At 37.4% G+C, this 18700-nt stretch overlaps 2 protein-coding genes across 8 annotated transcripts in view; one reads left to right on the top strand and one right to left on the bottom strand.

Annotated features, from left to right (window-relative positions):
- The window catches only part of LOC127809591 (ABC transporter B family member 27-like), an 86857-nt gene that overhangs the window by 8757 nt on the left and 59400 nt on the right, over window positions 1–18700 (bottom strand). For 2 of the 6 annotated variants that reach the window (XM_052348495.1, XM_052348494.1), the window contains exons 2-8: window positions 12608–12682; window positions 12497–12532; window positions 12333–12407; window positions 9238–9362; window positions 8211–8310; window positions 7802–7973; window positions 7599–7717 (exon numbers count right to left, since the gene is read on the bottom strand). The exons of 1 other annotated variant lie outside the window; for it this stretch is intronic. In XM_052348495.1, coding sequence (XP_052204455.1) covers window positions 7599–7717; window positions 7802–7973; window positions 8211–8310; window positions 9238–9362; window positions 12333–12407; window positions 12497–12532; window positions 12608–12682 — 702 coding nt within the window. Of the gene's footprint in view, window positions 1–7598; window positions 7718–7801; window positions 7974–8210; window positions 8311–9237; window positions 9363–12332; window positions 12419–12496; window positions 12533–12607; window positions 12683–13561; window positions 13717–18700 lie in introns of those variants that run through there. 3 more of the 6 variants (XM_052348496.1, XM_052348501.1, XM_052348502.1) reach the window with 3 other exon arrangements.
- The window catches only part of LOC127809597 (protein SPIRAL1-like 2), a 40379-nt gene that overhangs the window by 15268 nt on the left and 6411 nt on the right, over window positions 1–18700 (top strand). The gene's annotated exons all lie outside the window — the stretch shown is intronic.

The following is an 18700-nucleotide window of genomic DNA, read 5'->3' as shown; positions in this document are numbered from 1 at the left end:
GGGGTGAGAGTTAGGGTTCAATTCGATTGGGTGTGGGTTAGGGTTAGGGTTCAATTCGAACGAAGGCGAGGGTTAGGGTTTGATTCGATCCCCTGCGAGAGAGAGAGAGAGAGAAAGGGGGGTGCGGTTATCCCTCAGCACACGAACTCATAGGCGAGGGTGGGGGGAGATAGCGAGAGAGAGAGAGAGGGGGGGAGTATGAGTGTCTATGTCGGTCGTGTGGTGTGGGTTCCGTGTTTTGGGGGGGGGGGGGGTGAACTCACATGGTTAACCGGTTAGTTCGGTTAACCGAATAACCGAAAATTAAATTATTGAAAAACTGAATCGAACCGTTTTATAAAAAAATCGAACCGAACCAACCAATTTGGTCTGTTCGGCTCGGTTAATTCGGTTTAACTGAACCGCTGCTCACCCCTAACAGGCGCACATAATTTGATATTTTGATTGTTGGATCAATTGCACAGGTGCACATAATTTGATGTAATTTGATATTTTGATTGTTTGATTAATTGCACAGTTGCACGTAATGTGGATATTGATCAATCGTAATTTGCACATGTGCACTTGATAAATTTATGAATTTGTGCATTCTCTAATTATCCACTGCAAACAAGTATTGTAACTTGTAAAGTGTTGAATAAATTATGTTAACTTTTTGTATATTTGTATTATTATATTATTATTTATTTTTTTCTTTAATAAGTTTTGCCCTCACTAAAAAATATTCTTGGCTCCGCCCCTAGCAGCAAGCGACTTCTAGAATCTTAACCGATCCTATCGGTTAGATGGGAAAAACTACCTACAATAATCCCAAGTGGTGAGAACGTTCTTGAAGGGCAAAGGGAAGCTGACTCGTCTTGATGGAACAAGAGCACCCAAAGATGACCCGAGATTTGCAGCATGGGACGAAGAGGACTTGACAATTATGTTGTGGTTGTGGAACTCTATGTAGCCTGAAATCAACCGTAACTACATGTTTCTATCCACTGCCCAGGAGGTATGGGAAACTATTTGGAAGACATACTTGAAAATGCAAGATGCAACCCTGATGTTTAAAATCAAAACTAGAATAACATCTATGAAACAAACAAGTTTTTCTGTGATTGAATATTACAATACACTGAATGATTTGTGATTAGAACTTGATCACTATCATAATCTAAAGATGAAAAACATCAAGAATTCCCAAACCTTAAAGGAGTTCAATGAATGAGATTGAGTCTTTGAGTTTCTAGCAAGTCTAAACCCAAAGTTTGACCATATTCGAGTTCAAATCCTTGGAAGAGAAAAGTTACCACCCTTAAGGGAAGTCTTCTCTATTGTTCAATTGTGGAAAGCAGTCACTTAGTTATGTTGGAATCTCTGCAAACCGAAGGATCTACCATGGTATCAATGAAGTCGAACAAAGGAAAGACAACCATGGGAAATCAGACTAACCATTTTAAGCCCTCCAATAAAGATGGTTTGTAAGAAGCCACGCCACACGAGAGAAAATTGTTTCAAGCTTCATGGAAAGGTTGAAGTTCTAAGTCGGACTAGTGGATTCAAGGGACAAACACAACAGTTAGCGAACACTACCAAAATGACATATCAATCCCAAGATGCTTCTATCGGTAGTGGTGAACTCGATGGACTAAGTAAGGAGGAAATTGAGAAGCTGCAAGGTTTTATCCAATCTCTCTTGGGCTCTAGTTCTGCATACTCTCTAGCCACTTTTGGTAAGTGTCTCTTTGCTTGTTCCTTTAATGCTAATGCAAGCCCACATCCTCTTTCATGGATTCTTGACTCAAGCGCAACTGATCACATGACACTATGTCCCATCTTTTTTCAAATCTACAAACCTCTTTTGGGCCACAAAAGGATTGTTGTTGTAATGGTTCTCATATTCCTATTGTTGATTAAGGCATCAATCTCATTCCCCATATTCCCTTGACTAATGTTCTTCATGTTCCAAAGCTATCCACTAACCTTTTGTCCATAAGCCAACTTACTAAATCTTTGAATTGTAGTGATACATTTTTTAACACACATTGTGTTTTTCAAAACAAGATTTCAGGGAGAAGGATTGGACTTGCTAAGGTTAAGGACGAATTTTACCATCTTAAGATAGTGAGAACTTTGAATGGATTAGGGCACCGGTTGGCTCTCTCATCACAATGTAACCACTTTCCTACTACTTCCCAGATCTTGCTGTAGCACTGTCGGTTTAGCCATCCCCCATTTAGTCTCTTAAAAGCTATGTTTGCTGCCTTATTTCATCTTGTATCTCTTGACAAACTTCGTTGTGAAGTCTATGAACTTGCTAAACAATACAGAACTTCGTTTTCTTTAATTAATAAAAGGTTTGCTTTCCCTTTTTCATTAATCCATAGTGATTGATGTATGGAGTCCTTCACGGGTTCGAAATTGCATTGGAGTTAGATGATTTGTTTTTTTTTTTATTGATGATTGAGCTAGAGTCACTTGGGTTTACTTGATGAAAGACACATCTAATGTTTCCATTATCCTTCCCAATTTCGGTCAAATGATCAAAACCCAAATCGAGGTGTGTATAAAACGATTTCGATTGAAAAATGCCAAGGACTACTTCAATCAATATCTCAATCAGTTTTCCTTAAAGAAGGCATTATTCATGAATTCTTTTGTGTAAACACCCCCTAGCAAAACAGTGTGGCAAAAAGAAAAAATTATTACCTCTTAAATGTTAGCCATTCCCTGTTATTTCAATCTTGTATCTCTAACCAATTCTGGGGGGAATTTGTACTTACTGCCACTCATCTGATTAATCGTATTCCCTCTCGATCCCTAAACAGCAAGAGTCTCATTTGACTCCTCATGCAACACTATCCATCTGCCCCTTTTTCCTCCACTTTGTCCACAAAGGTTTTTGGGTGCATGACTTATATACATCTTCATCAACATTTTCGTGACAAGATGGATCCTCGGGCACTCAAGTGTATCTTCCTTGTCTATTTTAACACTCAGAAATGGTACAAGTGTTATCATCCTTCTACTCATAAATTCTTTGTCTCCATGGATGTTGTTAGGATTTTAAGCGAGAAATCTTAATTAGTCTTGAAGATTATTTCTTATTTCTAATATTGGTTTTTGTTTACTTTGTAATCCTATTTCATAGTCAGTTGTTAATTGTTGCTAGGTAAGGAGACCTCACCCTTGATGAACAAGGAAACTAGTTTATAAATAGGATACTTAGCTTGTTATTCAAGGTGAGCAAATCACTTGTGAAAGACCAATGAGAATTAGAAATTGGGTGTAATTGGGACTTGGGGTTTAGAGAGAGAATATTAGGTTTTGTAGTTGTAAACTTTGTTGGATTACATAGATCTTATCATATGCGTAGCGGAATTAAATTTAGTTTGCAGGTATTCCGTTTTTCAGAAATTATGGTTTAACAAATTGAAACAAAAATGAAAGGTTACTTCTTTGATGAAATCCGATTTGACCGTTAGATTTCCCGCCGTTTAATCCTCCAAGTGTAGGATGTCGAGTCAATCCACCCGAAATCACTTCTATCCAAGAATATCAAAGAGTGAGATAAGTAAAAGATTTTTTTCACAAAAAATTCTAACTTACGTTTTGGATTCAAGAACACTTCTCCAAAAACTCTCTCAACATTCAAGTGAATCAAGAAGACTCAAGTGTTGTGAATGAAGAGATTGAGATCTTTTATACATAAGGAAGAAGATAATGTGTTGGCCTTTACGAGTTGCTATTATCCAGATTAGGAATTCTATGGCCAGGAACATGTTTATAGTATAACAAACTGTGGATTATCCGTAACTCGTATTCTTAACGCTTAAGAATGATATTCACTACTTATTATACTAATGGATGTATGTTTTATAATTTAAACCATATTGCAATTTAAATAAAACATAAACTTGCTATTTAAATAATATTTAAAGAATTACAAGATCGAGTCCCTTTGTGTCACTAGAATTGGTCTTTAGGGCTCATATCTAACAAACTTTACTACATGGTGACATTTTTTCTCTGTTGTCCTGACGGCTGTGATTTTTCTCTTTTTTAGGCTTTCCATGTAAAAATCCCTTGTGTTTGAATGTGATTGGATCATCTTGTGTTTTTTCTCATCTTATTTTTTTTTTCTTCTAACAAGTGGTATCAGAGCTTTGGTTATTGGTCGCCTAGTACGCAAAGGATATGCCAAGTATGATAAAGTTTGATTGTGAAAAGTTTGATGGGAAGATCAATTTTGGCTTATGGCAAATACAAGTCAAGGATATCTTGATCCAATGTGGGTTACACAAGGTATTGAAAGGCAAACCAACTCCTGAAGGATTTGAAAAATTTGGAAGAGCAAGTTTGGCAAATGGCTCCAAAGATTGTGACGCTGGAAGTTCATCTCTCAATTTTATGGGAGATGAAGATGTTCTCTAAAGAGATGGATACATTCTCATGGCATGCCACTAGACCACCAAAATTGTCATGAAAGAGGATGCGATACTTCTAGTGGGTCCATAAAGTTGGCACACGGGCATTGGTTTGGCAGTGATGCAAGGTGTGGTGGAAATGATGTCAATGGCTGAAGAGCTCCCAAGGAAACCAAGCATGGGGGTTGCACCATAGTTTTTCAGCAAGGTATTTTTCGACATTGTGCCATGAAAACCTTAGGCGGTATATGCTTAAGTGGTTGTACCTTTTATTGTGAGGGTACAGTGATTTTGGTGATTATCGGTAATAGATAGTTATAGTTGTCATCAGAGAATGGACGCATGCTTTTAAGAATTCTCGCTGAGGTGGTGGTTAATCACATTTCACGAAGATACCCCATTTTTCCTTTCTTCTCAACCTCATCTTCAGGGGAAACACTATTGCAAAGATGTGGATCTTATTCTTAACACCTGTTTAAACCTTCTTGTATCCCCTTAACAGCCTAACTAACTCTCTTCACCAGGTTCCCTTCCACCTCAATCTTCTACCTTATCTCTTCCCGATACCCCAATTCAGACAGACATTATTTGTGATGAGCACATAGCTAAAGTGCAATGACCAATCTTGAATCCAAGAGAAACTCTCATATACCTAAGAAAAAAGGAAGTTGATCCTAAACCAACACAAGTTTAGGATCCCTACCTGATTGAAGGTAATGCCACCATCCCTTTTCCAGTCTTTATAGAATAACCTAAGTCTCATGATCTTGACCTACCCATTGCATTAAGAAAGGGTACCCAAGCATGCACAAAACATCCTATCGACCCTATATCCCAATTTGTATCTAAGCATAGATTGTCCTCACAATATAAAGCCTTTCTTACCTCACTAGACACTATAGAAATCCCAAGATCAGTTCATGATGCATTAAATGATAAGAATTGGACACTTGCTATGAAGGAGGAAATGAAAGCACTTGAAAAGAACAACACTTAGGAGATTATACTTAGACCAAAGAATAAAAGCTAGTGGGATGTAAATGAGTGTTTACAGTGAAATACCAATCTGCTGGGACACTCGAAAGATACAAAGTGAAACCGCTAGCAAAAGGATACGTACAAACCTATAGAATCGATTATCAAGAAACATTCTCTCCAGTAGCCAAGATGAATATAGTAAGAATACTAATTTCTCTTATTGCTTGTTTTAATTGGCTATTGTTGTAGTTTGATGTTAAGAATGCCTTCCTTCATGGAGACCTAGAAGAGAAAGTTTATATGGAGCCCCCACCTAGGTTCAAAGAACTATTTGGGGATAATAAAGTGTGTCGGTTGAAAAAGGTCTTGTATAAGCCAAAACAGTCACCAAGGGCATGGTTCGACAAGTTTAAACAGGCAATGACACAACTAAGGTATAAACAGAGTCAGGGAGATCATACCTTTTTCATAAAACATAATGGGGAAGGTAAGATCACAATCTTGTTGGTTTATGTTGATGATATTATTATTACAAGAAATGATAATACTGAAAGACTTGTTCTAAGAGAACATTTAGCCCAAGAATTTGAGATTAAAGATCTCGGTATGTTGAGATATTTCCTTGAAATTGAAGTAACCTACTCCAAAAATAATATATTTCTATCTCAAATGAAGTATATTTTTGACTTGCTGAAAGAAACAGGGAAACTTAATAGCAAGGCAACAAGCTCTCCCATTAACCCAAATTATAGACCAGGGTCAATCGATGAAGGAAGCACAGTTGATAAAGGCAGTCACCAAAAGTTAGTTGGCAAGTTAATATATTTGTCTCGTACCAGCCCCGATATTGCTTATTCTGTTGAAACAGTTAACCAATTTATGCATGACCCGAGGGAAGAACATCTACGGGCGATAAACTGCATTCTACATTACTTAAAGGCAACTTCGAGAAAAAAGGTATCATGTTTCAAAGTAATGGTGGTATGACCCTCGAAGCATACTCTGATGTAGACTATGCAGGTTCACCTATGAACAAATGATCAATATCAAGCTACTGTACGTTTCTAGGAGAAAACTTGTTCCCATAGAGGAGTAAAAAGCAAAGTGTGGTTGCTAGTTCGAGTGTCGAGGAAGAATTTAGAGTTATGGCTCATGGAATATGCAAACTTCTATGGCTAAGAATTATCTTAAATGACTGCAAGATCAAACTTGAAGGAACAATGAAATTGTATTGTGATAACAAGTCTAGTATCAGCGTTGCTCACAATCCAGTCCAACATGATCATCCAAACATATAGAAGTTGATAGAAATTTCATCAAGAAAAAATTAGACAATGGCTTAATTACTACTCCTTATATGCCAAAAGGTCTTCCACCCCCTAGATTTTAGGAAATTACATGCAAGATGAGAATTGTCAACATATACTTTTCAGCTTGAGGGGGAGTGTTGGAGAATCAATCCCACTAGATACAACCCAATCATAGGAGATTGATTGTCAGAATCCTTCTATAATTATCGGTTGCCTTTTTATACATATTTGATTAGGTTTCCTTTTCTCATAGTTTCTTGGAATCTTTCCTAATTTGTAATTATCTACTTGTATAAATAGGGTGACTGGCACTATGACGAATATTTGAGAATCAAATACCGCTTTGTTTACACTTTCATTCCAAAAATATTGAATCACCAAACAGAAAAAAAAAAAAAAAAAATCCAGAGTGCATGAGGCTCCACGCCTTGCAAGTGACAAAAAAATTGTGGACTCTACTGATAATGGGCTGTTACATGATTAGTTTCAAGAATAATATATTATTTTATTGGATATACCACAATCCTCTCAAATTACAAGCAATTTAAATCAATTAAACCATACCAGCCTATCCCTACCATACTGTACTTTAGACCCTGTGGAATTCAAAGTTTATATTTCTTGAACAGGAATGGTCTTTCAGGTCACACTGATTCAAATGATCAACAGAATCATCAATGCAGTTTTTGCTCCAGATAAGTTAACATATGCATCTAGACATAATGCTCAAGACTCTTTACAGCTTCAAAACAAAAGGCATAGTTCTATCCACATGGTATACCGTTTCCTATTAACAGATTTTGAAGTTAAAATGATGCTATTTTCTGGAACTGCTCCATTACTCTGAAGAAGAAAGAAGGAAAGAAATAAAGGAAAGGAGGAAAATGAAGCAACAAACCTCTGCTATTGAGGAAGCTACTGCAGCAGCAGCTTGAGTTTTATGTGAAAGGTCACGAACACAACGCCCAAATTTGCGCACAGCAACTGATGCAACAGGTACAATAGCCAGGACCAACACTAAAAGGAGCATCGATACACTTAGAATCCCTTAATTGAAATCAACACAGAATCAACCTTTTCCATCCAAAAACAATCACTCACATGTTAACTTCCAGGATGAAGAGAACATGAAGCCCATTCCAATAGCTGCTGTAGTTACATCACGAAGAGCCTCAGAAAGGTTGGTTGTTGCAGCACTTTTTATAATTTGGGTGTCTTCAGATAGCCTGCTCAGAAGTTCTCCTGTCCGAGTAACATCAAAGAAGGCTATTTCCTGTTGAAACATGTAGTGACAACTATCAACCAGTGTTCCAAGTACAGACCATATAAAATTGATAAAAGTAAATTTTCTTAAATTGTCATTGTGGTCGCCAACAGCAATTAAGCTGCTGCTCCAAGGGGCAAAGAAGTTACCACAAACTAAAAGTGTCTATAGTTTACTCGGTGGCAAAAACGATATCACAAATGACTCTCATAAATTTTATGAAAACAAGCATTTCATGACCCTTACTTGCTGGATAAGGTGACTAAATAAGTCCTTCCTCAAACGAGCGACAACCCTTTCACTTGCGGAAGAAAACAACCATACCCGAAGTACTGTCCACAGAGAACTGAGTAAAATGGAAAAGGGAAATGATAATGTCATTTTCTGTGTTTGAAATAAGGCCAGTCCAACAATAAAGAAAAAAAGCAAACTTGGCATGTAAAAGAGATTATAATCATGAACAGTATATGGCACTATGAAATCTGTATACTGAAAAAGTGACTACTGCATTACTTTTAGAGATGGTAAATAGAATAGAGTTCTAAAGATTACCTGAAAATCAACAACCTGTTGGAGATGTGGAGACTGATTTGATTTACGACACCTACTGCATTACTTTTTGAAATTGGAAGATTTGTTTCTGAAATCCTAAACAGATTAGGAATCCTGTCCGAATTAAGAGCTCTATTTGCCCCTAGTTTTTGTCTATAAATATATGGTTATAATTCTAGTAATTACAATCATTCAAAAAATAGTGAAAAACACCTAATATTGTCGTGGATATAGGCATTCTTTGCCAAACCTCATAAATTTTGTGTTATGTGTGTGTCCAATTTTGTTCTAATTTTTTTTTTTTTTTTTATGCTTGATTTGTTCCCTAACACAACCCCCTCCCCAGCCAAAGGAAAAGGAAGGAGGAGGACAAGAATGAAGATAAGGCGAGTTGGAAATACATCCAGTATTAAATATTGTAGGTGTAGATTTATTTACTATCCGTAAAATGTCAATTAAAACCACCAAATCATCAAATGTGTTTTCTTTTCCTTTTGACAACGCAAAATCATCAAATGCCATGAAGACATTAAAATGTCAGAAACCAAAAGAGTGAAGTCCCATCTGATATGCAACGTCCCAGTTCAGTTCTTTACACACACCAGATTTAACATCATCAAATCTTCTGATAGAATCAGAAAAAACAGATAATTTTGACTAGAATTTGCAGGGAGAAAGGGAATAGGTTAAACGACAGAAAAATAGGAAAGAATGGACATACCCAACGACTACAATCAGAAGAATAACTACTACAGTGTTCTTGATAGCATCCAGAGCCTCAGCCTGCTGATCAGGAGACTTTATATCTCTCGATACGATGTCTATTATCATTCCACCATATTTTATCTGCAAAATTACAAATTTGATGACATGGACTTTTCATATAAAACAGAATATAAATGCTATTTTACTCCAGAGTTTTGCTTTACGATGATTTCATTTGGACTTTTCTCCTTTACTCTATATATTGTAAAATTCAAATGTGCATGCAACTAGGCATGAAGTGGAGACCCACAACGTGGGAAACTCCTTGGGACAATAGTAGATTCTAACATTGCACTTTTAAGATGGATCGGTTTAAATTGCAAGAAGCCAATTTGGCATGTAGTCTAAGCCTATGAGGATCCTGCACTAAGAGACCAAAAGTAGGCAATGGAGTTCTTATTAGCTTGAAATATATTATTCGAGAAAAAGAACTTTTGAATCAAACTCAAAGCAGATGGAAGTGAGTAATAACCAAAATTTCAGGGGAGAAAAAAAAAGTGCAGGCAATATATATATTTGGAAAAGCATAAACCACAACAACATGTCAAGCATTAATCCCACTATTTTCCTTGGTCTTCCTCAACCTCTTTTTTTAAATACTTATTCCTTGTGTTGGAATTTTAGAGACATTGATAGTTATGAAGTTAGAAAAAGTTAAAAAAAAACATGAATGTGAAAGGCTGTAATCTCATTTATTTTATTCATATCATCATGCCTTTAAATAGACAATACATGTCAATTGAATAACAAGAAAATAAGATTTATTGTTGGATTTAAATTTAAAAAACGAAATTATCTTAACCCACTAAATCAGTAAACAGAATTTTGACCCAATCAATCCACTAAATCAGTAAACAGATTTTTGACCCAAGCAACCCACTAAATCAGCAATTTTGAATCAATATTCAACATTCCTCCTTGATTCAAAGTTGCAAAACTTCAACTTTGTATGGAGCACTTCTCTCCAAATTTCTTCCCAATTGTAAAGCACTTCTCTTCACTTCTTGATGCACTTCTCATCACAATCAATACTTTGATGCACTTCTCATCACAATCAATACTTCCTTCAAATGTTAAAAAAAAAAAAAAAAAAAAAACAATTCAATTTCTTGGAGCACTTCTCTCCAAAAAATTCTTCTTGGTGCACTTCTTACCAACTAAAAGAGCGTTTCCTCTTCAATTGCCCCTTCAATCGCCTTCACTGTACTTGCTTGTTCTTTCAAGTTAAATCTGCAATCTTTTTTCAAATGCCCAAATCTTTTACACTGGAAGCATTGAGGCTTCCCCTTGTGCCAACAATCTTTCTCTTCATGACCAAGTTTTTTGCATGGTCACATTCTGGAATTTTTCCTTTCTTCTTTGACGATGAACTCTTGGCAAGATAAGCTCCTTCCACCGTCTTTTCACTTTCTTCATTTCTCATAATCCTTCTTTGCTCCTGAGCTTGCAAGGCTCCGATTAATTCTGCCAATGTAATTTGGCTAATATCCCTTGAATCTTCAAGGGAGGAGATTTTTGCCTCAAACCTCTCAGGTAGACTTATCAAGACTTTCTCTACGATCCTGCTGTCAGGTAGCTCTTCTCCCATAAGTCTGATTTTATTTACCATCGTCATTAGTTTTTCAGAGAACTCTTGGATTGTATCCTTTTCATTCATTCTAAGGATCTCAAAATTTCTTTTGAGATTCAACACTTGTATTCTCTTCGTTCTAGCATTCCCTTGATATAGCTCTTTCAATATATCCCATGCTTCCTTAGCCGTTTCACACGCCATGATTCTTGAGAAAATTGATTCGGAGACAGCAGCGTATATTTGAGATAAAACCCTCGGTGCTTTAGCTTCTGCTTCTTCATGAGCTCTGATTTGATTGAGCGTAGGATTGTTGCCAAGCGAAGGTATCTCCCTTTCACTTTCGACCCACTGCCATAAACTAAGACCTCTCAAATGAGCTTTCATTTTGACAGCCCATATTTGATAATTTTCTCCATCAAAAACTGGTGGTGAAAGAGATGACGTGTTGGTGGAAGCCATAGAAATAAGAAGGCGTTGATGGGTTCTCTCTCATAGACCCCTTAAGATCATTGAATGCTCTGATACCACTATTGGAATTTTAGAGATATTGGTAGCTATGAAGTTAGAAAAAGTTAAAAAAAAACATGAATGTGAAAGGCTGTAATCTCATTTATTTTATTCATATCATCATGCCTTTAAATAGGCAATACATGTCAATTGAATAACAAGAAAATAAGATTTATTGTTGGATTTAAATTTAAAAAACGAAATTATCTTAACCCACTAAATCAGTAAACAGAATTTTGACCCAATCAATCCACTAAATCAGTAAACAGAATTTTGACCCAATCAACCCACTAAATCAGCAATTTTGAATCAATATTCAACACCTTGGTGTTCTCCTCACATGAACAAACCATCTTAACAAGTATGAGATAAGGGAAGGAGAAAAAAAAAAAAATCAATGTGGCAACCCAATTGATACAGGATCAAGAGTAATCATGCATCACCATTTTTTTCTCACATTTTCCCATACTAGACCGCATCCATATAAGATGAGATACTTCAAAAGTTTTTTAAACTCGTAGGGGTCATCCCATAGTAAGCTTCTAAGCTAAGGTTAATGAGAGGATGATTTACACTCAACATCATAGTCTTGAAACCATTTGGCTTCCTCTGGATCCCCATACTGACCTTTAAAAGATCAGGTAAGACTGATGAAGTGAAAGAGCTAAAGAAAAGTACCTCTTCTCTAAGGTTCATACAGTGACTTTGAGTTTTGTAATTTCCTTTTTAAGCAATCTAGGTGAAGATGGAGGGATAAGGATTTTAACATAGAAAGCCAATCCATGATAGAAAGCAGGTACAGATGTGTGCCAGAAATTTAAGTAACTAGTTACGATGCCCAATACCTATCTCAAAGAGACAAACTTACACTGAACATATATTTACTGTAAAAGTGGAGTTCTGATTTATTATATCCCTTTCCACAAAATCTTTAGATGATACACAAAAAGTAGAGAATAAAAATGGCTTACAATGAGAATATTTGTTGTGGATGCTATTAGAAGTGCAATAGTGCCAACAATTAGCTTTCCGGCATCTGGCTTTGCCTGTGTGCATACTGCAGAATTTTAATAAACTATAACACTTCAATAGCAGACACCCCTCTCGAAGTTTATTAAAACTGATTTCTACTTACCAGCAGAAATATTCTGCCAAATCCCACGGGCGCAGCCTGAATTTATCCAACAAGGTTAGCCTCGCAGCAAAATAGCCAGAAATGGAAATAAGAACACCAAACAACAAGCACCTGTATAGAATCTCCATGCTCAAGATCTGTGATAGGACCATCATCTGACCCATTCTCATTTGCCCTCCTCCGTGGCTATATGAACAAAAGTGCAGGCAAACTAGTTATCTCAATGATCTCACACTCCTAACCCGAATAAAGAAGCTCTCAATATTCTTCTCCATTTCAAAATGGTCATATTCTATTTAAACACCATCAATCAATCATATTCAATTTAAATTAAACATTAAAAAATGTAAGAACGAAAGAACATCACAATCACAAAGGAACATATACATTGCAAGAATTGGAAACGGAGCAGGTTATGTAAAATTAAATAGAATTTGAACTACTATGGTCATTACATATACACATAGTCCATAGAAGATTGAAAATGTAGTTAATAAGAACAAAAATAGATAAAGGGAGAAGAAAAAGGCTGGAATAGAAGATATACTACTTTTCAAGCTCACATGATCATGACAGGAGAAGACCTCATTCCTGTCACTCGATAAACAGAGTTGAGAGAAGGAACCGAGAAGTCAAGAAATGGTATTAAAGGACACAGATTGCCGTGAGGATATATCAGAACTGCAAATTCGACAAACCACTCGGATGATCTAGTCTAAGCATATTCTGATTTCAAATAATTCTTGAAGATCTAGTCTTAGCATTTGACGTATCTAAGAAGACTTTCGAGATGCAAGATACAACTTCATTACTGTCAATGATATCTCAATGTGTACTTATTTCCTTTCCACGAATCCAAATCAGCCTGAAAGAAGACTCTTTAAAACCAAATTGACTATAAAAACTTAAAATTCTAATTCAAAAATGATGCATAAATTGCCACAAAGCCACAAATCTCTTGAAGTGGAGAAAGAACTCAAAGCAGAGCAAACACCAGACAAGGTGAAAAATACAATCAAAATCAAAGGAATCAAGAAAGAAGAAGCACACGGGATTCAATTTAACCTCCATATTCAAGACACAAACTCTTTCACTGCCAGAGGACACGAGGACATGAATTTCTAGACTTTATAGAAATTCAGACCAAAAATAAGGTCCAAAAGTTGGGCCTTACAATGTGTAAATAGGGATGATCTACTTTATTTTTGGGACCATCGATCTAGTCAATAGGAGGCAAGTCAAGTCTAGCAGCGACGACTGACTAAACTAATGGAAATGATAAAACTTGGGTGTTCCATTATTGTCCACTAGCCATTCACTTGTATAGAATAGTCTCTCCAGATTCCGCAGACCTTCTTAAGTGGTTGTATCCTCATTCTGGCAATCCTAAAATTTCTTTTGTTGAAAACAAGAAGCATGTATCGTATCACACCTATGTTCTTCTTTCTTCATCATCTTATTCTCACCACTGCTTCCAGTTATTACCCTGTGGATGACATTGCTGTCAACTGGGGCTCTTCCGGAAACTCAGTTGCCTTCGATGGCCGGGAGTGGACTGCAGATATCAGATCACATGGCAAATCAATGAGCTCAAAAGTTCTCCAATCCCTTTCTGTTGATCCTATCCCCTACTCGAGTGCTCGGATTTCCCGCTGTGAGTTTGCCTATACTTTCCAAGTCAGTCCAGGCCAAAAGTTCATCCGCCTGCATTTCTATCCAGCATCATACTCGGGTTTCAAAAAGTCTAGAGCTGTTTAAGTAAAAGCTGGAGCATACACCCTTCTCAGCAGCTTCAGTGCTTCCCTTACGGCTGATGTGCTGGGGTTGAAATCTTTTGCTAAAGAGTTCTGTGTGAATGAGGAAGAATGTGAAGCACTCAATATAATTTTCTCTCCATCACCTAGTACTTCAAATGATATATATGCTTTTGTCAATGGCATAGAAATCATCTCCATGCCAACTGGTCTTTATTACACTCCTCATGGTGATCCAGGGGCTCATGTTGTTGGCCAGAAAAATCGATTCCATATTGATAACAACACTGCACTTGAGTTGGTACATCGCTTAAATTCCAGGGGGAGCTCCATTTCATCTGTAGAAGATTGGGGCATGTTCAGAAGGTGGTCAGAGGATTCAAATTATTTGTTGGAACTGGGTGTTTTACCAGTTACTACGTCCGCTCCAATCAAGTACACAAACATCCCAATATATACAGCTCCGCAGAGAGTTTACCAAACTGCTTGGTTAATGGATCCGAACAAGCAAGCATGCAATCTTACATGGAAATTACCTGTGGGTTTGGGATTCAGGTACCTGGTTAGGCTTCATTTCTGTGAACTTGATTATGGGATAAAAGAGGTAGGCCAAAGGGAGTTTAGTATCTTCATAATCAATAAGACTGCTGAGGCTCGTGCAGACCTGATCAAATGGAGTGGCGGAAATGGGGTTGCATTGTATAGGAACTATGTGGCGATGATGGCTGGTAATAGAATGGAAGGAAAGTCTGACCTGCTCATAGCTTTACAAGCTTGCTACAATGAGTCAAAGTCCAAATTCCATACTGGTGCAATCCTAAATGGAATAGAAGTGTTCAAGTTGAGCAACCCTGACAATAATCTTGCTGGTCAGAATCCCAATTCTCTTGCACATTCTCCTTGAAAGGAAATTTTCAAAGAAAAACAACTTGAATGTAGAGTCTTTCTTAGATCGGAAGTTCAAGTTCTACAATGATTTAAATAGTAAAAAATAACAACTACTTCCTCCTAATCAGCAGAAAAATAGGAAGATAAAAAGCAACCAATCTGATCCCTAATATATCTCTAACTATGTAACAACCATAGCTAGACTTATTCAACAAGAGATAAAAACAAACTTTTTTAACAACTAGCCTTAATAATCTAACACTCCTCCTTAAGGTAGTTGTTGGTCACTCCCAGCTTCTTCCTCATATCTTCAAATTGATCACGTGAGAGTGCCTTTGTGAGAATATCAACTAGTTGCTCTTCTGCTGGACAATATATCATTTCAATCTCTTCTGCCTTGACTGCCTCTCGAATGGCATGAAACTTGACAGAAATGTGTTTGGTTCTTCCATGCTGAACTGGATTCATTGTGATAGCAATAGCTGACTTGTTATCCACATGCATCCTAGTAGGAGAATTTTGAACCATTCCAAGGTCTGCAAGCATCTTCCTTAGCCATAAAGCATGATTGCTAGCTGATGCAGCTGAGATATATTCTGCTTCAGCTGTAGATTGAGCCACAACATCTTGTTTTTTTGAGTTCCAAGAAAACACTCCATTTCCAAAAGAAAAAACATATCCTGAGGTGCTTTTGAAATCATCCACACTACCAGCCCAGTCACTGTCACAGAAGCCTTCCAACTCTGGGTTTTCAAGCCTTGTGTATGTAATACCAAGGCTAGCAGTGCCTTTAATGTACCTTAGGACCCTTTTTGCTGCTGCAAGATGAGTTTTCCTTGGAGCATGCATAAATCTCGAGAGCAAACTAGCTGCAAACATTATCTCTGGCCTTGAGGCTGTTAAGTACAATAAAGAACCAACAATGCTCCTAAAAACTTTGGCATCAACAACCTCACTTTCATCCTCCTTAGATAGTTTAGCATTAACTACTAAGGGTGTAGGTACTTGCTTTGCTTCACTCACCTTGAACTTCTTCAATAGGTCCATGGCATACTTCTTTTGTGTTAAGAAGATGCCATTTGATTCTTGATATACTTCCAGGCCTAGGAAATATTTCATCAGTCCCAAATCTGACATTTCAAATTCCTTGGCCATCATCAGCTTGAACTCTTTTGCAGCCCATACATCTCCTCCTGTAATCAACAAGTCATCTACATACAAAGACATAATTAGTTGAACCTTGCCATCAACTATTTTGACATATAGTGTGGCTTCATTTTCACTCCTTTTGAATCCTTGTTGCATTAGAAAAGTATCTATTTTGCTGTACCAAGCACGTGGTGCTTGCTTCAATCCATAGAGTGCTTTATGCAATCTATAAACTTTATCCTCTTCTCCTGGAATACTAAAACCTTCTGGTTGATCTACATAAATGCATTCTTCCAGAACACCATTGAGGAACGCTGACTTTACATCCAAATGCCATATTTGCCAACCAAGTGCTGCTGCTAGTGCTATTAACATCCTGATAGTGTCATATCTTGCCACAGGAGCAAAAGTCTCATTAAAGTCTACTCCTGGCTGCTGAGAGTAGCCTTTAACCACCAATCTAGCTTTAAGTTTGTTCACAGAACCATCAGGATTTATTTTGGTTCTATAAACCCACTTAACTCCAATTACTTGTTTATCTGTTGGCCTTTCTACGAGTTCCCAGGTACTGTTTTTATAGATCATCCTTAGCTCTTCCTTCATTGCTTCAATCCATGCTAACTCAGCAGCTGCTTCTTCATAGGTTGTTGGATCTTTGATAGAGAGGCTGCACCTTTGATACACATCTTGCAAGGATCTAGTGCCTCTAACAGGAGCAACATCAACTTCAGCAACTTCTGATGCAGGCAACTCAGATAGATTAGGAAAGTTCTCCTCCTGAACAACAGGATCATTCCTCCATTCCCATTCTGCTCCTTCATCAAATGTCAAATCCCTACAGACAAAAAACCTATTTGCAGTAGGGTTATAAATCCTATACCCCTTAACATTGGAGGCATAACCAAGAAATATACATTTCTCAGCCCTATAGTCCAACTTATCCCTCAGCTGCTCATGCACATGGGTGTAACAAATACAACCAAACACCCTCAAATGATGAACTGAAGGTTTGAAGCCAAACCAGACTTCGGATGGTGTCTTTTCTGCCAGAACCCTTGTTGGCAATAAATTAAGCAAGTAGACTGCTGTATTGGCAGCTTCAGCCCAAAACCTTTTTGGTAGATGCTTCTCAAACATTAAACACCTTGCCATTTCCATTACTGTCCTATTTTTCCTCTCACTGACCCCATTTTGTTGAGGAGACCTAGGAACAGTGAACTGTTGCAAAATTCCAGCTTGCTCACAGAAGCTCTTGAAGGGACTGGATGTAAATTCTCCTCCATTGTCAGTCCTCAGTACCTTAATTTTGTACCCTGACTGATTTTCCACTAGTTGCTTAAACTTAACAAAAGAGCCGAACACTTCAGACTTCTTCTTTAAAAAATAAATCCAGCTGTATCTTGAGTAGTCATCTATGAACAGCAGGAAGTATTTGCTGCCACTAAGTGATTCAGTGGACATTGGTCCACATAAATCAGAGTGCACAAGCTGTAACTTCTGAGTAGGCCTCCAGCTTCTTTCCCCAAAAGGCAACCTTGTTTGCTTCCCAAATTCACAAACAGCACAGATACCTGGGTTTGTTACAGTAATAGGGAAATCCTCAACTAGACAGTTTTCATGCATCCTTTTGAGTGTGCCATAACTGAAGTGTCCAAACCTTTTATGCCAAAGGTTAGACTGATTGATACTAGCAGCAAAAGACCTCAGTTTAGACTTCAACTCTATTGGAAAACACTTTTCTCTCATAGGTACTTCTAGAATCAAAAATCCACCAGCATCACTTACTAGGCATTTCTTATTCTCAAAATGCACAACATAATTTTGTTCAAGTAATTGTCCCAAACTAAGCAGATTTTGACAAATGTCCGGTACTAAAAGAACATCAGCAATAAACTTGGTACTTGAAGAGGTGTCTATTGCAACCAACCCTTTTCCTTTGGTTTTCAGAAAGCTTCCATCTCCGATCTTCACTTGGGTTGAATGTAACTCATCCAACTGAGTGAAAAGCTTCTCATTTGGAGTCATATGTTGAGAACAAGCACTGTCAATGAGCCAAATATTTGACTCAAAGTCAGTACCACTTTTTGTGGCAGAGAACAATCTCTCATCTTGACAATGATTTGCCTCAGTCACCTGAGCCTGCTGGTTGGCTTCTCCCTTTCTCTTACAGAATTTCTCACTATGTCCAGGTAGGTTACAAAGAGAACATTTGTATCCTGGCCTAAACCAGCAAAATGCTTCTGCATGAGTGTTTTTACTGCAATGAGAGCAGGGAGGATATTCCTTCTTTTGCTTGTAACTTTTCTTTTTTAACTTGCCCTTCTTCTCTCCATCTCCTTTCGTATACTCCTTCTGCTTCCCCTTGCTTTTAAAGCTAGAGAAAAATGCACCTTCCACCTGTTCTTCATGTCTA

Source organism: Diospyros lotus, chromosome 9, assembly GCF_014633365.1.
Source record: "Diospyros lotus cultivar Yz01 chromosome 9, ASM1463336v1, whole genome shotgun sequence".
NCBI lineage: Eukaryota > Viridiplantae > Streptophyta > Magnoliopsida > Ericales > Ebenaceae > Diospyros > Diospyros lotus.
This window is presented reverse-complemented; position numbering and strand designations above follow the sequence as displayed.